The 21,428-nt window shown below is 39.4% G+C and overlaps 1 protein-coding gene across 5 annotated transcripts in view; it reads left to right on the forward strand.

The window, feature by feature from the left end:
• Nucleotides 1-21,428, forward strand: part of csmd2 (CUB and Sushi multiple domains 2) — a 410,157-nt gene that overhangs the window by 200,623 nt on the left and 188,106 nt on the right. For all 5 annotated transcript variants that reach the window (XR_016147450.1, XR_016147451.1, XR_016147449.1 and 2 more), the window contains exons 20-25: nucleotides 1,428-1,643; nucleotides 1,732-1,920; nucleotides 3,262-3,431; nucleotides 3,524-3,680; nucleotides 3,884-4,075; nucleotides 9,296-9,422. Coding sequence is in view for 2 of the 5 variants with exons in the window: in XM_089123227.1 (XP_088979353.1) it covers nucleotides 1,428-1,643; nucleotides 1,732-1,920; nucleotides 3,262-3,431; nucleotides 3,524-3,680; nucleotides 3,884-4,075; nucleotides 9,296-9,422 (1,051 nt within the window). In the remaining 3 variants the exon portion in view is untranslated. The remainder of the gene's footprint in view (nucleotides 1-1,427; nucleotides 1,644-1,731; nucleotides 1,921-3,261; nucleotides 3,432-3,523; nucleotides 3,681-3,883; nucleotides 4,076-9,295; nucleotides 9,423-21,428) is intronic.

The raw sequence follows: 21,428 nt of genomic DNA on the forward strand, positions 1-21,428 counted from the left end.
GCACGAATCACTCTCTCATTGGGTCATGCCAGTCCATTTGAGGCACTCCAGAAAGTACATTTTCTACATTCATTTTCCCATCAATGATAACAAGTGGCATCTTGACCTGAGGCATCAAAAACCATAATGGCCTAACATACTTTATTTTTGAAATATTGTTTTGTGTTCTCTTCTAAACTCTGGTTTGATCTGTCCTCTGTGAAACATCCACATGCTCTTGTGGATTTCACACAAGTGGCATTGTTTCTTCTTCCATGTTCAGCATGTTCCAGATATATCTTTAAATCTCTATTATTCGTATTGCAAGAACGCCCACTCCAAGGAAGAGAAGCTGTGCCTGTCTTACTATCAACTGATAAAGGCTTTTAGAGACATTTTTCAAGCCTTTTCTAGCTTTATGCATCTCAACAATCCTTCCTCTTTGTCCTTCAGAGACCTCTTTTGTGCGAGATGCAGTTAACATTAGGGCAATGCTTATTTTGAATAGCAAACTCCAAAATTTAGCATTTCTTTCTTTCTTTCTTTTTTTTTTGTGTACATAGAGGCCTAACACCTCCAATCGTATCTCATTAAATGAACAGCTTAGCTAATGCCAGCTTTTGGAGAAATCATTAACCTAGAGTTTGGCATGCTTTGTGTGTTCAGTACTGAGTTGAAAATGTATCATTATTTGTGCATTGTGTCTATTGTAATACATTTCTAGGACTAGAAATTAAAGTAAATTCAAAGGTTTGACATGTGTTTTTCTGCTACTGCATGTGGTTGAAGCCTTCATGAACTCTTAAGCCCCATTTACACTGCCAGCGACACACAGTTACAAAGCAATGTGTCAAGCTACACTAGACGTGACAAAATTTCAGAAATTTCAACTTTATGCAAATGAGTTGCAAATTTCGCGACACCAACTCAGTGCAGGCAAGAGAGGACAGAGTTATGAAGCGATTTCACCATTTTATACAATTTGACCGTAGCCACATACATAATAAAGCGATGCATGGATATGAAACAGTCGGCTGTCTTAATGAGTTTGATTCATACATTGATAGTTTTTGTTGTTATTTATATAATGCAATGAGCAGTTTAGCTCTGGTGCAGTTCGTTTTACAGTTTTGCCTGGATTAGGCCTATGTTAATTATTCGGGACAAGAATTTAGTCATTTTGAACAGTATGAGTGAGTTTAATTTAACTTTTAAAGCGAATTCCTATTCAAATTAGAATGATATGTGTGTTTGTGATTGCGTTTTCTAAGATATGGCCAGACATGCAGTCTACCAATAACATTAGAGTGACATCACTGGGAACGCCCACAAGTGTCTTCACAGTACAAAGACTAGCGGCATACAGCGACAAAGTCGCTCGTGGTCTGAATGGGGCTTTAAACAGTTGATATATGTACCTTGTGTTTGTCTCCCCTCAATGTCTGCAGGTGTTCAGTTTACCTTCCACACCTTTCACCTGGAGAGTCCACACGACCACCTATTAGTCACAGAAAATGGTAGCTTCTCTCAACCTCTGTGGAGATTGACAGGGTCTACACTTCCACCCCCTCTAAGCGCCGGACTCTTCGGCAACTACACCGCTCAGATCCGTTTCCTCTCAGACTTCTCTGTGTCCTATGAGGGCTTCAACATCACTTTCTCAGGTAGAGAGCTGTTTACAGTCACTTAAACAACATGACATTTATAACAGAAGAAGCTACAAAATATCAATACTTCTCCTGTTGCTTTCAGAATACGATCTTGAGCCTTGCGAAGATCCCGGCGTCCCCCCCTTCAGCACTCGTAAAGGGTTGCAGTTCGGGGTGGGGGATGCATTCATCTTCTCCTGTTTTCCGGGGTACCGTCTCGAGGGGCCTGCGAGGGTGGTGTGTCTAGGGGGGCGTCGGCGGGTGTGGAGTTCCCCTCTGCCAAGGTGTGTTGGTAGGTGGTCACATGCTTTTCATTTTGCTTTGTTATGCAAATTATACAACATATTTCCTCTCCTGCTCAGAGACACACGCTTATGCACAACTACACATTTCAGAGTTCTTTAAAACTTAAATGGCTAAAGCAGCCCCATTTCAGAGTTCTGCCGATTACCAAATTCACAGACTCAAGGTCAAAACAGGAACACCAACTACACATAATACATATATTGTAGGCTAGACTTCTTCAATTCTCTCTCTCTCTATATATACAGTATATATATATATATATATATATATACCCTTATATGTAATAATTATATATATATATATATATATATATATATATATATATATATATAATTTATATATATATATATATATATATATTTTTTTTTTTTTTTTTTTTTTTTTTTTTTGCTTGAATAGCTTATGTCAGTGGTTCTCAAAGTGTGGGACGCAAGAATACGATAAATAAATAAATAAATAAATAAATAAAAAAGAATAAATAAATATATAAATAAATAAATGACAGATTTTTTTTTAAAGGTTTAAAGAAGGGCGTGACGAAAAAAGGTTGAGAACCATTGGCTTAGTTGCTAAACTTAAAATGTAATTTGTTAATGTTATGATTTTGACGTTCCAGCTGAAGCAAGTAAGTAGGTATTATATAATTTCTTCTGCAATATCTGGCTTATCCTTGCTTAATATTTGTTTACAACTCTTGTGGGACTAGGTCAGCTAGTTTCTAAACAAATGTTGATGTTTATGGAATACATGACATCGATCACATACAGTATTAGTTGTCGGGCTATGTTTTTTTGTTTTTGTTTTTTGGGATGTTTAATGGTACATGCTCATTTTGCAATTACCAAATGCTCACATAAAATAATCTTTTAAAACACCATTTCAATAACACTCTTTAATGTAATCTTTAGACAATCTCAAGATAAAATCTATTTTTCAAATTGTACATTATAATGTTGTGATGACTAAATGACTTGTATTATTTAAACACTTAAGGTTAGGTTATCATGCATGATAATAAAATAACTATCGACTAAGAAAGGTATGTCTATAATTACTAAGCCTTGCATCCCTATTCAGTTGTATTTATTTGTATTCACATCTTATCAGAACAGACCTGCAAACCTGGCAGCATTTAAATTTGATTCAACTTTCATTTGTGCAGTTTAATATCCTTGCACAATTAGGTGCATACATTGATTTGCACTCATTCAGAAACACACAATAGCCCCTGTTTGCCAGCATGAGTGTATAATGCGTGTTTGTGTTTATACTGAGATCAAGGGTGATTCGTCAGAAGTCATTTGACTTCTTACCTCCCTTTCTGCAGCTGAATGCGGATCATCCGTAACCGGGAAACAAGGAGTTTTACTCTCTCCCAACTACCCTGGATATTACGGTAACAATCATGAGTGCATCTACTCCATTCAGACCCAACCCGGTAAAGGCATCCAGCTCCGAGCACGGGATTTCCGCCTGGAGGAGGATGACGTTCTTAAGGTGTTTGTGACTTATTTGCTTTTGTGCTTGTGTGTAATGTTTGTTTGTAAATTCTGCAATGACTGTATGTGTCTGTTTTATGTGTCTGTCAGGTGTATGACGGTAGCAGTACCAGTGCCCGACTGCTGGGCACCTTCACAAGCACAGAGCTGATGGATGTCACTTTAAACAGCACGTCCAGCACCATGTGGCTCGAGTTCATTAGTAATAGTGACAATACCAGCAAAGGTTTTGAGCTGCACTTCACCAGTGAGTTGCACACTGACATCTTGCAGCCATCACAGTAAAGGAATTATATATATATATATATATATATATATATATATATATATATATATATACTGTATATATATATATATATATATATATATATATATATATATATATATATATACACACCAGAGGAGAGGTTTTAATGGACACAATCTTTTTTTCTTTTTCTTTTTTTGCAGGTTTTGAGTTGGTGAAGTGTGAGGACCCAGGTGTGCCTCAGTTTGGCTTTAAACGGGAGGATAAAGGTCACTTTGCAGGGAGCACGGTGTCATATAGCTGTGATCCTGGCTACAGTTTAAAGGGCCCGGAGGTTTTGACGTGTCTCAGAGGGGAGAGGAGAGCATGGGACAGCCCCCTCCCACTGTGTGTGGGTAAGACACTACTAAATGCTCACACTCATTCATAATATCTTCCCAAGGAAAGCTAATTATTGTGTGGATGGTTCTGAAACATAAGTGGACCATGAGTACTGCCAAATCAGAGGTTAGGCTCTTTAATTGATAAATACGCTACCTGTCAACAATAATATATATATATATATATATATATATATATATTTTTTTTTTTTTTTTTTTTTTTTTAATTAAATGTATGGTTATATATTACATTGTTAAATTGGTAATACATAATTGTAAAACACTATCTATTTTATATGTTTATTTTTCTGTAGAAGAGGTAAAAGTTCTTAGTTGGGGTAAAAAAAAAAAAAAAAAAAAACAGTTTCGGAATTAAGCGATCAGCTTCCAAGTATTTCTCATCACTTCCTCTAGCTATATTAGTATTTCATCACAAACTTTAAATCTGCCACATCTGACCTTCTATGATACACTCTGAGAAATTGCTCATGAGTCATGGATATGAACCCCCAAAGCGGAGAGAAAGTTTGATTAGTTTGATTAATCTTTTTTTTTTCTTCATGTGTGTGCATCTTCTACCACCCATCCTTAAACTTAGCCTGGGTTCTGCTCTATGTGAATTTATCCCAGACCCACTTCTGCATTGCGGTTGAATTGTGAATTATAGTGCATCCCACCTGAGCCTATGGAGACCTTTAGGCAAAATTGAAATGCCCATATAGAGAGGGGGGGAAATGGAACTGTAAAGGCATGAGCAAATATTTTTCATTCGCCACAACAGGAAACTAACTAGTGCTGTAGAAAACAGAGGGTGGACAGTGAGAAATGAGAAGTTGGTGAGAGTTAGAGTAAGAGAAAGAGGGAGGGGAGGAGATAGCAGGAGAGAATGAGAGAGCAAGAATGTAGTTTTATGACTTACGAAGCAGGTCATCCCAGGAGTTGAAGAAGATGGGTTTGTTTCATTGTGATTTATGGCGCTCCTGTCCACTATGGGAGCATTTTTCAGAAATTCATGATATATATATATATATATATAAACATAATATAAAAATCTCAACAATAAGATATTTGTGCCTCAACAAACCCTCTTTTGGTGTTTTAAACTACTGTCAGGATTTACTAAAGACACAAGCCCAAATTTAAGACAAAATTAGCGCTGAAAGGGCGTGGACAGGATTAGCTGTGCGGCTGACCTTATTGCATATGCATATGTAGGAGTTTCCCTTTCAGATGCAAAATTAAGGGGAGAAAAGTATTTAAATGAATCATGCAAGGTGATTTACTAAGGTTTGCGTTTGTCAATTTAATGGTATCTGCGCCATTATTTACCGGCCAAAAAAAGCATGTGTTAAACCAGATGCTAATTTGCGCTGCTCTTGGTAGATTGTGTTGGTCAATGATTCAGCTGCATCTATGTTCTTTAATTTGTGTTTTAATGACTCATATCTGGGCTTATATATATATATATATATATATATATATATATATATATATATATAGTTCTCTCACGCTAATTTGCCCTATTTTGTAAATCTGGCCCTAAATAGAGTTAGATTTGAGCTTAACGCAGGAAAACAAACATATTACACACATCTTGTTTTAAGAAAGTTCAGGTTTTTGTTTGGGAAAAGACTAAAAATCTCTTCAACTTTTGTATTCAACAATTGATTTTTTTCTATGCTGCACCAACAGAAATGATCAAAAGTGTCTATGATTATACCCTTCGGGATGTATGACAATGGCTTGAGAGGGTGAAGTGTGCATTTGAACACATTGCACTAGCATGCTTTGATATATATAGCTTACATGACTACAAACACTGGCCATCGTGTAATTTGTGTCATTTCTTGACCAAGATTCAAAGAGAAATGTGTGTAGGGGAAGTGTCTGAAGCAAATGTGTGAAGTGCCCCTCCATTGACTTGATTGTACTTTGTTCCTGTTGGAGAAATAGTAGTGTACAATTGAGCTAAAGGCACCACTTTAGTAAGAAAAATGTTTTTTACTACTCCCACAGTGTATGATTGCAGGATATATATATATATATATAGCTTTTATATATATATATATATATATATATATATAGCTTATATATGTAGCTTGGTTTGTCCATCTTTGACCCAAAATTTAAAATAACCCACCTTTTTTAGAGTGCATGCAGAACATCTCTGTGTGTGGAATGCAATTTCAAACTCCCAAGTTTTCCCCCAGGATAAGACAATATCGTTTTGCAATCTTTATTTATTTCCTTTTTATTTTTTATTTTATTTATTATTATTATGGTTGTAAACTTGCCTGTTCAAACAAATTCACACAAGTATGTCCATTTCGCATTAAGAATTATCCTAAAAGTAAGTGAGCCCACAGTGTATTTGAATTCACAGACTTCAATGAGTGCCAGTGTGTATGCACTTCAAATTGAATGAGAGCTCAATAATTCTAACCTTATTCTGAAGTATGTTGCTAACATATTTTGCATCTAGAAGTGTTAGCACTTCAAATATCTTCCCAGTTATAGCAGCACCATACGCTGCAGTGTGTGTTGTTACCAGTTGCAGCAAAATTAACAGTCTTTTTTATTGTTATTTAAAGACAGATGTAGTTTGTTCAGTAAACCACCATTAAATAAAAAAGTTGTTGTTTTTTTCAACGCTTTACCCCAAAATATTAAACTGTGACCTTAAAACCAAGGTACATACCGAACCACCATTTTTGTATACACCCATATGTATCTATACTCATTCTATCAGCAACTTCTCTTATCTTAAAAAAATAAATAAATAAATAAATAAAAAATGGTTTAATGGTTTTATTAAGATGTACTCCGTATCCTGTCCTGTCACTGTCCAAAGGATGTGTACTGTTTGTGTATGTAAGCGTGTGAAAGGGCACACACATTTGACCTCTTGAAATGATGACGACGATGGCAGGAGTTGGAAATAAGACTCTCGCAACTTCCTGATCCGTGAAACTGGAACTGTCACACGTACTGGGCCCAACTTCCTGACAAACAAGTGATTTGTTTCCTCACACTGCCCGCTACCACCAGCACCACCATTGCCCCAGTGCAAGATAGATAGTCATGTCTGGTGCAGGACATATTACCATCACTATCAGTGATATTAGCCAAAGGAAATATGCCCTCCCCAAGGAAGGCTCAATCCTGAAAGTGATGTACAGCCACATTATTCACGTTATTCAGCTCCTCTCAGTGCTGAATGTATTCTTTCAAAGTGGAAAGTTATACGTGCCCCTCCACCTGATAATGCATTGCTCTACAGCACACCCTGTTCCATCCTTGCTCGAGGGATTTTTTAGGCTATTTCTACATTAATCCGAATACATTTGAAAACTGTTTTTATTTCCAAACACTCCCCGTCCACACATGATGATACCAAAGAGCAGACACAATAAAGTTATAACGTCATCCTTCTGGCACTATCACTTTATTAGTAAAATATCCCACCACTCAATGTTGCGTCCAGCTTGCACTCAAAATGGTCTGAAATGCAATTGTTAGCACGCCACAGGACAGCAATTGCGAGTACCTTACTATTTTTTTTTTTTTTTTTTTTTGTGAGTACATTTCCATCTAGTACATCTTTGCAGGAATGCTATGAAAATTCTACAAAGGAACATTTCTCTTTAGCAACACTATGAAAGTAAATAGCAGAAACAACAATGCCGGTGTAACCATATATCTATGGGTAAATAAATATGCATCACATGACTAAACATGCTAGCCTGGTTAAAACCAGACCATTCTCAGTTGTAAATGAGTTATTGGTTTGGCGTCATAGACAAATCATTTCCAGAGAGGCGTCACCAACGGACGTTTCGTTTTGGATAGACCTAAAAGACGCACTGTAAAAAATAACCGTGATTTTAACGGTAAAATACTGTAAAAATGCTACAGTGCAAAACTGTTAATTGGTAAACAGAAAGTTTCTCATAGTTTAATTGTTTTTTTGTTTTGTTTTTCTAATCATTTATGTTCATTAGGGTTATATATTACATTTAATGTTGTTAAATTAATGTTTATTGCATTTTTTTTTTATTTCATGCGTGTTACCATAATGGTGCTTAATGTTTGTGTGAATGACATTGTGCAGCTTCTTTAATTCAGTATTGCTTTATACAAGTATTCACTTGTGATGAGGTGTGATTGTTCATGTAACTCTCATCAATTCTGTGATGATTGTTGGTTGTCAGTGTGTTACAATGGTCTAAAACAGATATCTATACATCAATAAGTTGGTAAATCCACATTTTATCAGAAAATAAATTACGATTTATTACTGTAAATTTTAAGTTAAGTCTGTAAAACCATTAATGTTCCTACCATATTTTTAACGGTAAAGTTCTGGCAACCACAGCTGCCGGTTTTTTACCGTAAAATGTACGGTTTATTTTTTACAGTGCGTATGCAGAGCGACACATCTCCGAGTGTTGTTCTTTGCTCGTTTTTTAACAAAAAGGAAACGTTCAAAACGCTTAAAACAGACACGATAGCTGATTCGAACGAGTGATGTTCGACGGCGACATCCATTGTAATGTAGGCTACAAAATCTGCTTCAAAATCCCAGCGCTGTCGTCATCGTGTAAAGCCTCAATTTCGACAGATTGGAAATGGGCTCGAATGAGCTCTTTTCCAGACTAACTTTCAGAGCAAATCTAAATTTGCCGGAAGTTGTTTGGGTTTTCCCAGGCTATAAACATTCATCATCGTTTTTTAAATTCCTCCATTTTCACAGTCCACACTACAATGTGAAATCGATCCACTTGGTAGGATGTTTTCACAAAAAGTGTGGACCGAGGGCCAAAACGAAAAAGGAAAAGAAAAAAAAAGTGTTTTCAAACGAGAATAAATTAGTGTGGACACAGCCTCTCCCTTATTTTTTTTTTTGTTTGTTCTTTTTACATGTTTTTAAAGTGAGATTGCTTTAGTTGGTTTTAACTTAGAGAACATTTGATACCAAAGACCTGAATTTTTTCAGTTGACATTCAGTCACGTATAGTCCACATTGAAAATATATCTAATTCAAACCTGATAATCAATGTTATAATGTGAAATGAACAGATATTACAGTCTATTATATTATACATTTTTGCTTGTGGTTTCAGAATTGTTTTATTTATATATTTTATTTTGTAAAATATGTACTGTTTTTAGTGCTTCAGAGCTGTGAGCTGTTATTGAAGGATGGTGCTTTTGTTTATCTCTTTCTTCACTCAGCCGAGTGTGGAGGAACGATTAGAGATGAGCCCACGGGCCGGATCCTGTCTCCTGGTTACCCAGCGCCTTATGAGCACAACTTGCACTGTGTCTGGACTATTGAGGCGGCACTTGGAAGCACCATCGGGTGGGTATCTACTCTTCCATTACCCCCCTCCTCACCATCTGTCCCTTCATCACGCTGTTTCTCTTTTGATATGTTCATCTGCCTCGAAATGTAACCTCCAATCATATCTTCCATCCAATATTTTTGACCTTGAATTTCAAGCCATTAACCCATGCTGATGATTCTAATCTCTGTGAACTTCTTTAATTGAGTCATTCCGTGAAAGGAGTTTCATTTTTCACCATATTTGATCCACACACATTTTCTTAGCTGTCTAAATGGGAACATTCCATATACTTCTATTGTTTTTGCTATACAGCTAGTTATACATACTATAAACCTAACCCACTCACAAACCCTGACAGAAAACCTTCTGGATTTTTTTTTACAATGAGGATGTCCCCAAAAGGAGGTGTTGTCATATTTAGCTCACTTCTGGATACAACCTTGTCACTAAAATTTGGTTTAATATATTAATGTATGTATATTAACCCAGAGGTATGTATATGTATATGCATATAATCCAAAATGGTAAAAAAAAAACACCCATTTTATCGAATGACTCAATGTGTTCATCCTGTATCCCACCACACATGCCATACTGTCTAATTGGTTTGTTGGTGTATTTGTCAGCTCTCGCCTTAGTCTCAAGCACCGATTGTCTTGCAGGCTGAGCACTAGCTCTGCGCATGCCAGTATTGTTCATCGTGCTGTCACAGTCAGCAGGACTCAGAGAAGCTAGGAGGACATTAGCACTTTGGCAGCCCTACACACTGACCTCTTCCCTTCCCCAGCAAATCGCTCCCTTTCGCACTAATGAATGAACATGCCCCCTTGTTAATTGCCACTCGTTTCGCCAGCGTAATTTTGCATGAAATCTCGCTGCTGAGCTCTGCCTAATTTGTCCGGGGCTTTAATTGTGCTGTTTATCAGATACTTTCCCTGCCCTTCATCTAGATACTTTAAGAGCTCCCAGACACTGTTTTCTTGCTGTGTTAAAGTGGTCCAAAATTTATATTTGATTTGGTGTTGCTGGCTAAAGGCTTTGTGAGGTGCCTAGAAGATGTGGAAAGCTCAATCAAATACTCCTTTTATCCTGTATCCTTTGTGTCCATAAATAGTTGGAAATGAGCAATGAGCCGAGTGTAATTATATCATAAGGGTTATTGAGTATCAAACGCTGGTACACCCCTCCAGACGCTCAAGCGAGACGAACAAGGCATATTTAATAATTCAGGTCACCTGTCCTTTTTTGTATAATCATATAATTTAATGCTGTCTGATGCTCAGATGTTTCCTGTTTAAACCCTGTACTTAGCCAGCGTCATGTAATAATTGCCACAAAAAAACAATGTTAGTACAGTGTTCTTAAGGAAAATGTGAAGTGGAGTGCCTGAAGCCCTTTTAACTCCTAAATATCTACAACAAATGGCCTCTTATGGATTATTTTATTTATGTTTCCTCAGTTTTATGTATGTTACCCTGCCCCTAATCCTACCCATCTACACCCCTTGACACCTAATCCCACCCCTAATCCTACCCATCTACACCCCCTGGATCCCTAACCCTAGCCATCTCCACCCCGGATCCTTAACCCGACTCCTAATCCTACCCAACTTCACCCCCATGATACCTAACCCCTCCCCTAATCCTACCCATCTCCACCCCCTGATACCTAACCCCACTCATAATCCTACCCATCTCCACCCCCTGATACCTAACCCCACCCCTAATCCTACCCATCTCCACCCTGGATCCCTAATCTTACCCATCTCCACCCCCGGATCCCTAACCCCACTCCTAATCCTACCCTTCTCCACCCCCTGATACCTAACCCCACCCCTAATCCTTCCCATCTCCACCCCCTGATACCTAACCCCACCCCTAATCCTACCCATCTCCACCCGCGGATCCCTAACCCCACTCCTAATCCTACCCATCTCCACCCCCTGAAACCTAACCCCACCCCTAATCCTACCCATCTCCACCCCCTTATACCTAACCTTACCCCTAATCCTACCCATCTCCACCCCCGGATAACTAACCCCACTCCTAATCCTACCCATCTCCACCCCCTAAAACCTAACCCCACCCTTAATCCTACCCATCTCCACCCCCTGATACCTAACCCCACCCCTAATCCTACCCATCTCCACCCCCTCATACAGTACCTAACCCTACTCCTAATCCTACCCATCTCCACCCCCTGATACCTAACCCCACCCCTAATCCTACCCATCTCCACCACGGATCCCTAATCTTACCCATCTCCACCCCCGGATCCCTAATCCCACTCCTAATCCTACCCTTCTCCACCCCCTGATACCTAACCCAAACCCTAATCCTTCCCATCTCCACCCCCTGATACCTAATCCTACCCATCTCCACCCGCGGATCCCTAACCCCACCCCTAATCCTACCCATCTCCACCCCCTCATACAGTACCTAACCCTACTCCTAATCCTACCCATCTCCACCCCCTGATACCTAACCCCACCCCTAATCCTACCCATCTCCACCCCGGATCCCTAATCTTACCCATCTCCACCCCCGGATCCCTAACCCCACTCCTAATCCTACCCTTCTCCACCCCCTGATACCTAACCCAAACCCTAATCCTTCCCATCTCCACCCCCTGATACCTAATCCTACCCATCTCCACCCGCGGATCCCTAACCCCACTCCTAATCCTACCCATCTCCACCCCCTGAAACCTAACCCCACCCCTAATCCTACCCATCTCCACCCCCTTATACCTAACCTTACCCCTAATCCTACCCATCTCCACCCCCGGATACCTAACCCCACCCCTAATCCTACCCATCTCTACCCCCGGATACCTAACCCCACTCCTAATCCTACCCATCTCCACCCCCTGAAACCTAACCCCACCCTTAATCCTACCCATCTCCACCCCCTGATACCTAACCCCACCCCTAATCCTAGCCATCTCCACCCCCTGATACCTAACCCCACCCCTAATCCTACCCATCTCCACCCCGGATCCCTAATCTTACCCATCTCCACCCCCGGATCCCTAACCCCACTCCTAATCCTACCCTTCTCCACCCCCTGATACCTAACCCAAACCCTAATCTTTCCCATCTCCACCCCCTGATACCTAATCCTACCCATCTCCACCCGCGGATCCCTAACCCCACTCCTAATCCTACCCTTCTCCACCCCCTGATACCTAACCCAAACCCTAATCCTTCCCATCTCCACCCCCTGATACCTAATCCTACCCATCTCCACCCGCGGATCCCTAACCCCACCCCTAATCCTACCCATCTCCACCCCCTCATACAGTACCTAACCCTACTCCTAATCCTACCCATCTCCACCCCCTGATACCTAACCCCACCCCTAATCCTACCCATCTCCACCCCGGATCCCTAATCTTACCCATCTCCACCCCCGGATCCCTAACCCCACTCCTAATCCTACCCTTCTCCACCCCCTGATACCTAACCCAAACCCTAATCCTTCCCATCTCCACCCCCTGATACCTAATCCTACCCATCTCCACCCGCGGATCCCTAACCCCACTCCTAATCCTACCCATCTCCACCCCCTGAAACCTAACCCCACCCCTAATCCTACCCATCTCCACCCCCTTATACCTAACCTTACCCCTAATCCTACCCATCTCCACCCCCTGAAACCTAACCCCACCCTTAATCCTACCCATCTCCACCCCCTGATACCTAACCCCACCCCTAATCCTACCCATCTCCACCCCCTCATACTGTACCTAACACCACCCCTAATCCTACCCATCTCCACCCCCGGATACCTAACCCCACCCCTAGCTAACCCTACCCATCTCCACCCCTTAAATCTGGATCCAACTCCGCCCCCTGGATCTCAGGTACTGCAATGATGTGCTACTGGAAACTTGAGATCCCTTACTGGGTACCCCTTCATAAAAAAAGCTGCATAACACCCAATGTACAGTCAGGTTTGCCTTTATTGCCTAGCAACCACATCTAGTACAATGTTAAAACATCAGAAGTGTTCATCACCAAAATGTGTTAGCTAAGTAAACATGTCTGAGCTTGAGCATGTAAAGGAGTGTGTGAGTTATTTAAAATCGTAGTTAGTTAGTTGGAAATCATGTTCCAATACTCTGTTCCACAATCAGCAGAAATTATTTATAAAAAGCTTGTTTGTCAACAGTAAACAGCTGTTACAGTGTGCATTTATGTGAGATGTGATGTTCATTTAAGTATATCTAGGACAACTAAATGATCACGTATGATTATCGCAGGTCATATAATGAGGTGTTAGAATGTGTGTGTTTATCCTCTTCCTGTATGTCTTTGCAAGTGTTATTATGAGATCCCCTTCCACAGGCACAGGATAATTAATAGATCAGGTCCCTTCCAGTCTCAGACCTAGTTCCCCAGTGTAAAGTATGCACATACTTTTCTTTGATCTCATTTTGAGCAATCAATTATTCAAGATCATTTGCAATGCAATAAGATTCAGATTATGTCCTTTGGCATATGACCAAAATCAGTATATAACTCTTATATAACAGTAATTTTACCTCACAGAATACATACATAAAATGTATTATTATAAATACAATTATAATTACATATAAGTCATATATAAATACTCCTAAACAACCAATAAAAACGTTAGGGTTGGTTTTTCATCTTCTTGAAACCAGTCTCAAATGCTCACCAAAGGTGAATTTATTTGATCAAAAACACTGTTAAATATATTGTGTGATATAGACCTACTTTAGTTACTTGGAAACATATGCTAGAATGTTTCAGATATTTTATAGATAAATCACAAAACAACTGAATATGTCTGAATGTGATGTGTGTGCGTTACATTGCAGCAGCACATTAGTTTAGAACAGCACAATAAGCTGTTTAAAACGTGCATTCACCCAATCAATTTTGAGCATCTTAATGATATAGTCTTCCATTTCTTGTGGAGCACTCTCAGAGTTTGCATGTATTTGTCATTTTAATTGTTTGGAATGAAGTGTAATCTGACTTGATATCTTATCGTCTTGCCCCCAACACACTTTGTAGTGTGCGCTCTATTTTTCAGCTTGACTTATTTTGTTTTAATTCACCTTTGGCTAAGCCCCGCCCCCCTCAGTTACTGTTGCTACATCCGTCAAACTTCATCTGCACTCTGAGTGGCTTATGCTGTAACAGCTCTTCCTGCTGAAATGTTATCAAACTTTTATAAAGCAGCAAATAAAGTGTCCGATACAAGTAGGCAAATGCGTTTGAAGGCTATATTTAAGACATACAGGTGAATGTGGCATCCAAAATAGAGGCAAAAGCATTTACCGGTCATATTAAAAAAAATAATCACCGCATATCCTACTAATATCGAGACGGAGGCTGGGACTAACAATATCAGGGATCAACACTGTTCATTCAAAGCTGGGTAGGTCTCTATTCACTTCTATAATCATTATAACAAAGCAAACGGACTAAACGAGTAATGATGTATTTATTAGCAGCGTGTGCCATGTGCTAGTGTATCAACAACCGGTATGAGAACCTAAATCATAACCTAAAACATTATAAAACGGTCTAACTAGTAACTTCACACTCACAGTAAGGTTAGAAGTAAAAAAAGATGTGCTTGTTGATCTTTGTGGGGTTTAGCTGACTGAGGACATCCACACAGTTTAATCCAAACACGAAACTTGTCAGGATTTTACTTCGGTTTTTGGGAAGAGAAAAAACGGACACCCCCCTCCAACCTCTCTGGGAAACGCGTATCTGTGTTAAAAATGCCCGAGGCACAAAGTTTAACCATATTTTTGCCAAAACTATGACGGTACTAGCCTGCCGAGACCAAAAATATGAGATGCCTGTGTTGAAATTCAATGGTATGGCCATATCACCCTGTAGCCCAAGACTGGTTGCCCACTAAAGCTAAGCAGGGCTGAGCCTGGTTAGTACCTGGATGGGAGACCTTCTGAGAAAGCCAGGTTGCTGCTGGTAGAGGTGTTAGTGAGGCCAGCAGGGGGTGCTCACCCTGTGGTCTGTGTGGGTCCTAACGCCCCAGTAAAGTGATGGGGACCCTATGCTGTCAAAAAGAGCACCGTCCTTCGGATGAGACGTTAAACCGAGGTCTTGACTCTCTGTGGTCATAAAAAATCCCAGGATGTCTTTCGAAAGAGTAGGGGTGTAACCCCGGCATCCTGGCCAAATTTGCCCAGTAGCCTCTGTCCATCATGGCCTCCTAATCATCCCCATATACACCAATTGGCTTCATCACTGTCTCCTCTCCACCAGTAAGCTGGTGTGTGGTGAGCGTTTTGGCGCAATATGGCTGCCATCGCATCATCCAGGTGGATGCTGCACATTGGTGGTGGTTGAGGAGACCCCCCCCCCCTCTATGTGAAGCGCTTTGAGTGTCCAGAAAAGCGCTATATAAATGTAACGAATTATTATTATATTATTATAATGGAGCGCTGTGAAAAAGTGTCGGACCACTGTGGGAGCTCGTTCTTGGCTGCGCTGTGATTGGCCAATCTACGTTCTAGGGCGTGGCTTAGCCAAAGGTGAATTGAATATACCTCAATATAAGCGCTATATATCTCTATACAATGGGTGATACAGTACATTTGTACCGTCACAGGGTGTATACTGTGATACCATCCAGCTCCAGCTGTCCTGTCTTTGTGGACTGCCTTATCCAAATGGGGCTGATGGAAAAAGTCTGAGTGTAGAGACTTGACATGTAGAGATGTGTAAGGGTGGACTGAACACACGTTGGGGTTTCATGACACATGGGGTGCTGGTGATATTTCAATGTCTTTTCATCACAGGCACATCTCCACCTCTGAGATGCCTTTGTTTGACAAAGGTGATAATTACTTTCAGCAGCCTCTTCACACACACACACACACACACACACACACACAAAGAAAGATATACCGCCTAGCCCCAAATGTCCTCATCCATGTGGGATTAGACATCGGTTAAGCCTGCTGTTCCAGAGCTGGTTTGGAACATTCGAGTCGCAGCTCAAAGGATCGTACTGTCACGCTCAAGGCTCATCTGCAGTCACGAAAGAAATCTGAGGAATTAACGGAAGCTGGGGTCCCTCTTCTCTATTCTGCTGTTTTATCAACCTCCTTTTCTCTTCCTCTAAAGCCTTCAAGTCATAAATTAGGCCTGTTCTCTTCTTGTTTCCATCCCATCTTGTCAAAATTTACTCTCTTCTCTTCTCTTAACAATTTTCTTTGTTAATAAAGTCAGGGCATAAAGGTTTCTAAAGTTCTGATATATCATGGATCACACTAAAATGAATTGTTGATCATTTTGATTAATTATAAGTATTCATAAAGGAACGCCCCCAACTTCTCACTGATACTCGCAGTTCTCACTTTTAGAATGAATATTTCTCACACAGCCACAATAATGTTAGATATTAAATGAATATCACAGTGGGAAAGCTGTTGGTTTGTCAGTAGGGTATTCTGCTTTTAATTAATGTAAGTTAGTAAAACATTTAGTTTTAAGAGCTCAGTGTACAGAAATTGTCTTGGCTTGCGGGTGGCTTAACATCATATTTAAGGCCAGGGTTGCAGTCACAACTCATGACGCATAACTCTAGCCACAAAACCAGTGCAAATAAAACAGAACAGCAGTTTTTTTTGCGTTATTTATTCATGCTGTGGTGTATGCTACGAATAATAGTCCTGCCTCCAGCATCACTGTGTGCTTCTTTAGTAGCTTAATCAGCAACATCGACCAGCTTGACCAAGATGCTAATGAACATCATTATTATGTTGTTTCATCAGTTACAGTAGACCAGCACCAGACCAACGTAAACCAGCATGGATAACTGTTTTTGGAGTATAGACAGGGCCAGATTTACCTCATATTGTGACATAGGCAAAACAAATCTCTCTTCTCCCCTCAATATGCCACTGGAAATGTAAAAACACGTTTTGACCAAGAGCAAGCTGAAATCAAGTGACGTGTTTTTGACCAGCGAATGTCATTAGAACGGCCCCATCTGAGCCCCATCAACCTACAGGCTTAAAAGTTTATTGTTGTTATATTATTTTTTTTTTCTTTTCTTTTTTTTTTCTGTTATTTAGCCAGAATCTAATTTTATTGAAGTTGAAGTGCAACACACAGGCCTTAAGGACAGTATTGTCTATGACTCAATGGCAAATGCTAGACAAATACAAAGCTCTTCTCTGCTCCTCAAATACATAGAAAATTATCCTTTAACCCTCTGGGATTCTTCGGGTCAATAACCCGAAGCGTTTAATGTTAAAAATCGTAGCTTCATCGGAATGGTCCGAAACTTGGTGACTAATGGTACTTGGTATATGAACACCGAAAAAAATTGGGAACAGGATTTGGAAAGTCTAAGTGGTCATAAAAAAAAAAAAATAGTTTAATGACCCGCATAGGAAATGAATGGGAAATTGGCAAAAATGTGAAAATACTGAGTTTTTTTGTGCGTACAATCTACAAATCAGCAACGATCTTGAAAAAAAGCACACAACAGTGAAGGGGTGAATCTATAAAACATCAAGAGCGCAAAACAGACACATCCACACACACACACGCACACACACACAAACACACCTTTATACACAAACACACCAAAAAATTCAGATTATACATGTATTAGACTTTTATGAGGCCTAGGCTTGACTCCAAAATGAAATACAGCTTTAAAAAAATATAAAAAAAATAAAAATGTTTTTTTTTTTTTCTATTATATTTAATGGGGGAAATTTGGTCATAATTATTGCATTAATACTAATTATATATTTTTTTATTTTTGAAATTTTCTCATTTTTGATTTTTGAAATTTTCTCAAAACACAAAAAAGAAAAGAAAAAAATATTATAAAAAAACAAGTAAAAAAAAAATATATATATATATATATATATATATATATATTCTTTTTTAAATATAAATCCCGCCCTTCGGGTCAATTTTGACCCGAAGGCCCAGAGTGTGACTGTTAAACGAAGAACCCCAGAGGGTTAAATATCGCAAAGAAAATGCTGTACTGTAGTTTAAAAAAACTCAGCAACCATGGCAAAAAAAAAAAAGGGCAACTGTGTAAAAGTAGCCCAATTGACTTGGCAACACTCCATATGGCACTTAATTCACAATAGAGGCTGGGTGGACAGTTCGAGGATCCAATGGAGTTACAAAGTTTAGTCACACGTTCTTTTCAATACTTTTCATTGGTTAAATATTTGCAAAACCCACAGACGGATGTAAAGAGTGACCAAGTAATGGTTTATGGGGGGAAAAAAAATGACCAAATGTGGAGAGACAAGCTTCTGACTGACTGTAACAATATTCTAATTTGTATTCATTTATAAAGTAATTGTCATACAGCATTTTATACAGGGAGTTTTAGAGTAAAATAATAATAACAATGAAAAAATTAAACTCTCCACATTTTAATTGCCCCCCGGAAATGCAAGCATATCCAAGTGCCTCGAAAGCTTATGCATAAACGATCTGATCTGTTGCTTTTTTTATCAGCAGGTTGGACAGGCACAGGGGAGAGAAAGACCCCCAAAGAGTCTAGAGTTGATCAATCAATTAATGAGGCTAATTTTTAATGAGCTGTGAAATTGTGCCGTCTCACTTTGCGATGTCTGCTTGGTCATTACTCTCAATATACAAACTGTCAAAGTTTGAAACTTACAATTTTTCGAAAAGGTTAATGTACCCCAAAATCCAATACTTTGCTAAATGGAGGCAATGTGCTCACGCGCACTGAGAATAATCTGATGATAAACACCCGTATGGTTCTTCTGCCGGTGTTCTCATGGGGGCACTTTGCAGTGGGGATGGCTGACAGCGGTAAAGGGGGGGAGACCGTGCATTGTGGGTAGAAAGTGCTGTGCATTTGTTTTTAAGGTGGCCTCACATTTGCTGAATCAGACTGAGAACTGCTTCTTCCACCTATCCAATCTGCCTACACAGCAGATAAAGATAACTAATCATTAATGCATCAGCTACTTCAGCCCTCCATTGTCTACTCTAAATGACGGGGTTTTATTTTTTGTATTTTTTTGGTGGTTTTTTTTTTTTAAACTAAATTTTTCATGTTATGTCTGGATTTATTTATTTATTACTAGACAAACAAACGCAGACTACGAATTTCTAGGCTGTTTTGTGCTGGTTTGGTGCTGATCTAGCAGGGCCATGCTATTCATCAGCAGAAGTTAACTCGTGAAGCTGGCCAACAAGCATGGCCTCTCTGATGATTTTTATTTTATTTTTTCTAACTCTATCTTTCTTCAAAATCAGAGTTGAATCCTTATGGGGACGCCAGCAGAGTTTGAGTCTTGATCTTGTGGCCTGACTTTGAGACCTTTTGAAATCGTCTTCTCGGCGGCTTTGTGTAACTTGAATGATGCAATAAACGAATCCCTTTCTCTATTTCAGTTCATTAAAATGGCCAGCCTGGCTCTTAGACAAGCAGGTCATGGTCTGGGATTGAATCTGGCATCCCCACCCCCCCTAGTTCTTTAAATTCAAATAATAGTATTTTAGTTGTTTGTTTTTTTCTAACCACAATCGAAACTCTTCCTCTCCTTCAATCAAATAGCTTCCATCCAAATTGCAGTCATACCCATCTGGGATAATGGAGATGTCCTGCACAGATAAAGGTGCCCTTGAGCGGCTTGATGTTCTGTACTCTGCTGCAATGAGAGATGAGAACCATCATTGTAGTGATTGCGACTCAGCACTGGATTGATATTCTGACATCATTTTGTTTTCTTCTTCAGTATCTCCTGTTGACTTACAATGATCTAACTGCAAGGGATGGCATCATTGTAGTAGAGGGCAACAATCCGGTTCTGGAAGTAAAAAGTCTGTATCTAACATTACATGACATTTTCAATTGATTGGTTGGTTTATATTTTATTAACTTGTAAACCGTTCAAAACAGACCTACTGTGAGGTAATCAATACTTTAATTGAAGCCAGCATTCTACATTATTTGAACTTTTTATTATTATTATTATTATTATTTTGTGTGTGTTTAACAGTGTAACTCCTAGTGGAAAAACTAAATTATCTATGCTTTTATTTGTCTTGCTTTTTACGTAACATCTATATTGTTCACTTGATTTTTCTCTAGACATACCAGATCCTTCACTGGTTGATTGATATTCAAAACATGACTGAAAGGAGTTTCATGAAACTATACTGTACATTTATCACCCAGCTTTCAAGTATATCACAATATAATTCACAAACTCATTATTTTTATCTCATCCTTTCACAGATGATTTTCTTATGTTAATATCTTCTTCTTCTTTTTTTAAATGTGGAGTGTGTTTTCAAATTCTCTTTACATTATTTTATTATGTAGATTTTGTTCTCAAGTGACTTGACTGGTTAAGCGAATAAACAAATAAACGGATCCACAGACATGCATTCACAAAGCACACGTCGCTCCCTGTCTGCCAAGTCATTGCAGCAGGAACACGGCGAGACTCCCGGGGTAGCAGCGCTGTTTGGTATTCATATGACACAGCTCTACTCTCCATTTGCCTTTCTTTCTCTTCTCTCTTTGGCACTTCCCTTGATATCTAATTGAAGCACTTTGTTTCTTAAAGATGCGTGCAACACTTTGCTTACTTCTTGTTATCCACTTCAAAATGGTGGTTTTAGTTGTTTAATTTTGGAAGGACTGGAGTCTTGGCTCAGTCTTGTGCTTGTTTTTTTTAAGTTTTGGAAAAGAGTGAGTAAATCAGGTTTTGGATGACCTCTGTTGAGATCAAAAGAATTTTTTCCATCTCTAGAGATGCAGATGACCTCTACATTTTGCGTGGTTTTAATGGAACAAATCAAACCTTGTTGGGTTTAGTCTTTCATCACCATCCACTTCTCCTTTGTGTTTAACATGCAAATCTGACAGACTGTAACCACCCACTCTTCTGCCAACACTCCCCACAACCCTACCAACCGCCATCCCATCAGTGAGGATTACATGAAAGAGTTGTAGAGCAATAGAGAGAGAAACAGGAAAGGA

The sequence above is a fragment of the Pimephales promelas genome, chromosome 18, assembly GCF_988280905.1.
Source record: "Pimephales promelas chromosome 18, fPimPro1.hap1.1, whole genome shotgun sequence".
NCBI classification, from domain to species: Eukaryota; Metazoa; Chordata; class Actinopteri; order Cypriniformes; family Leuciscidae; genus Pimephales; species Pimephales promelas.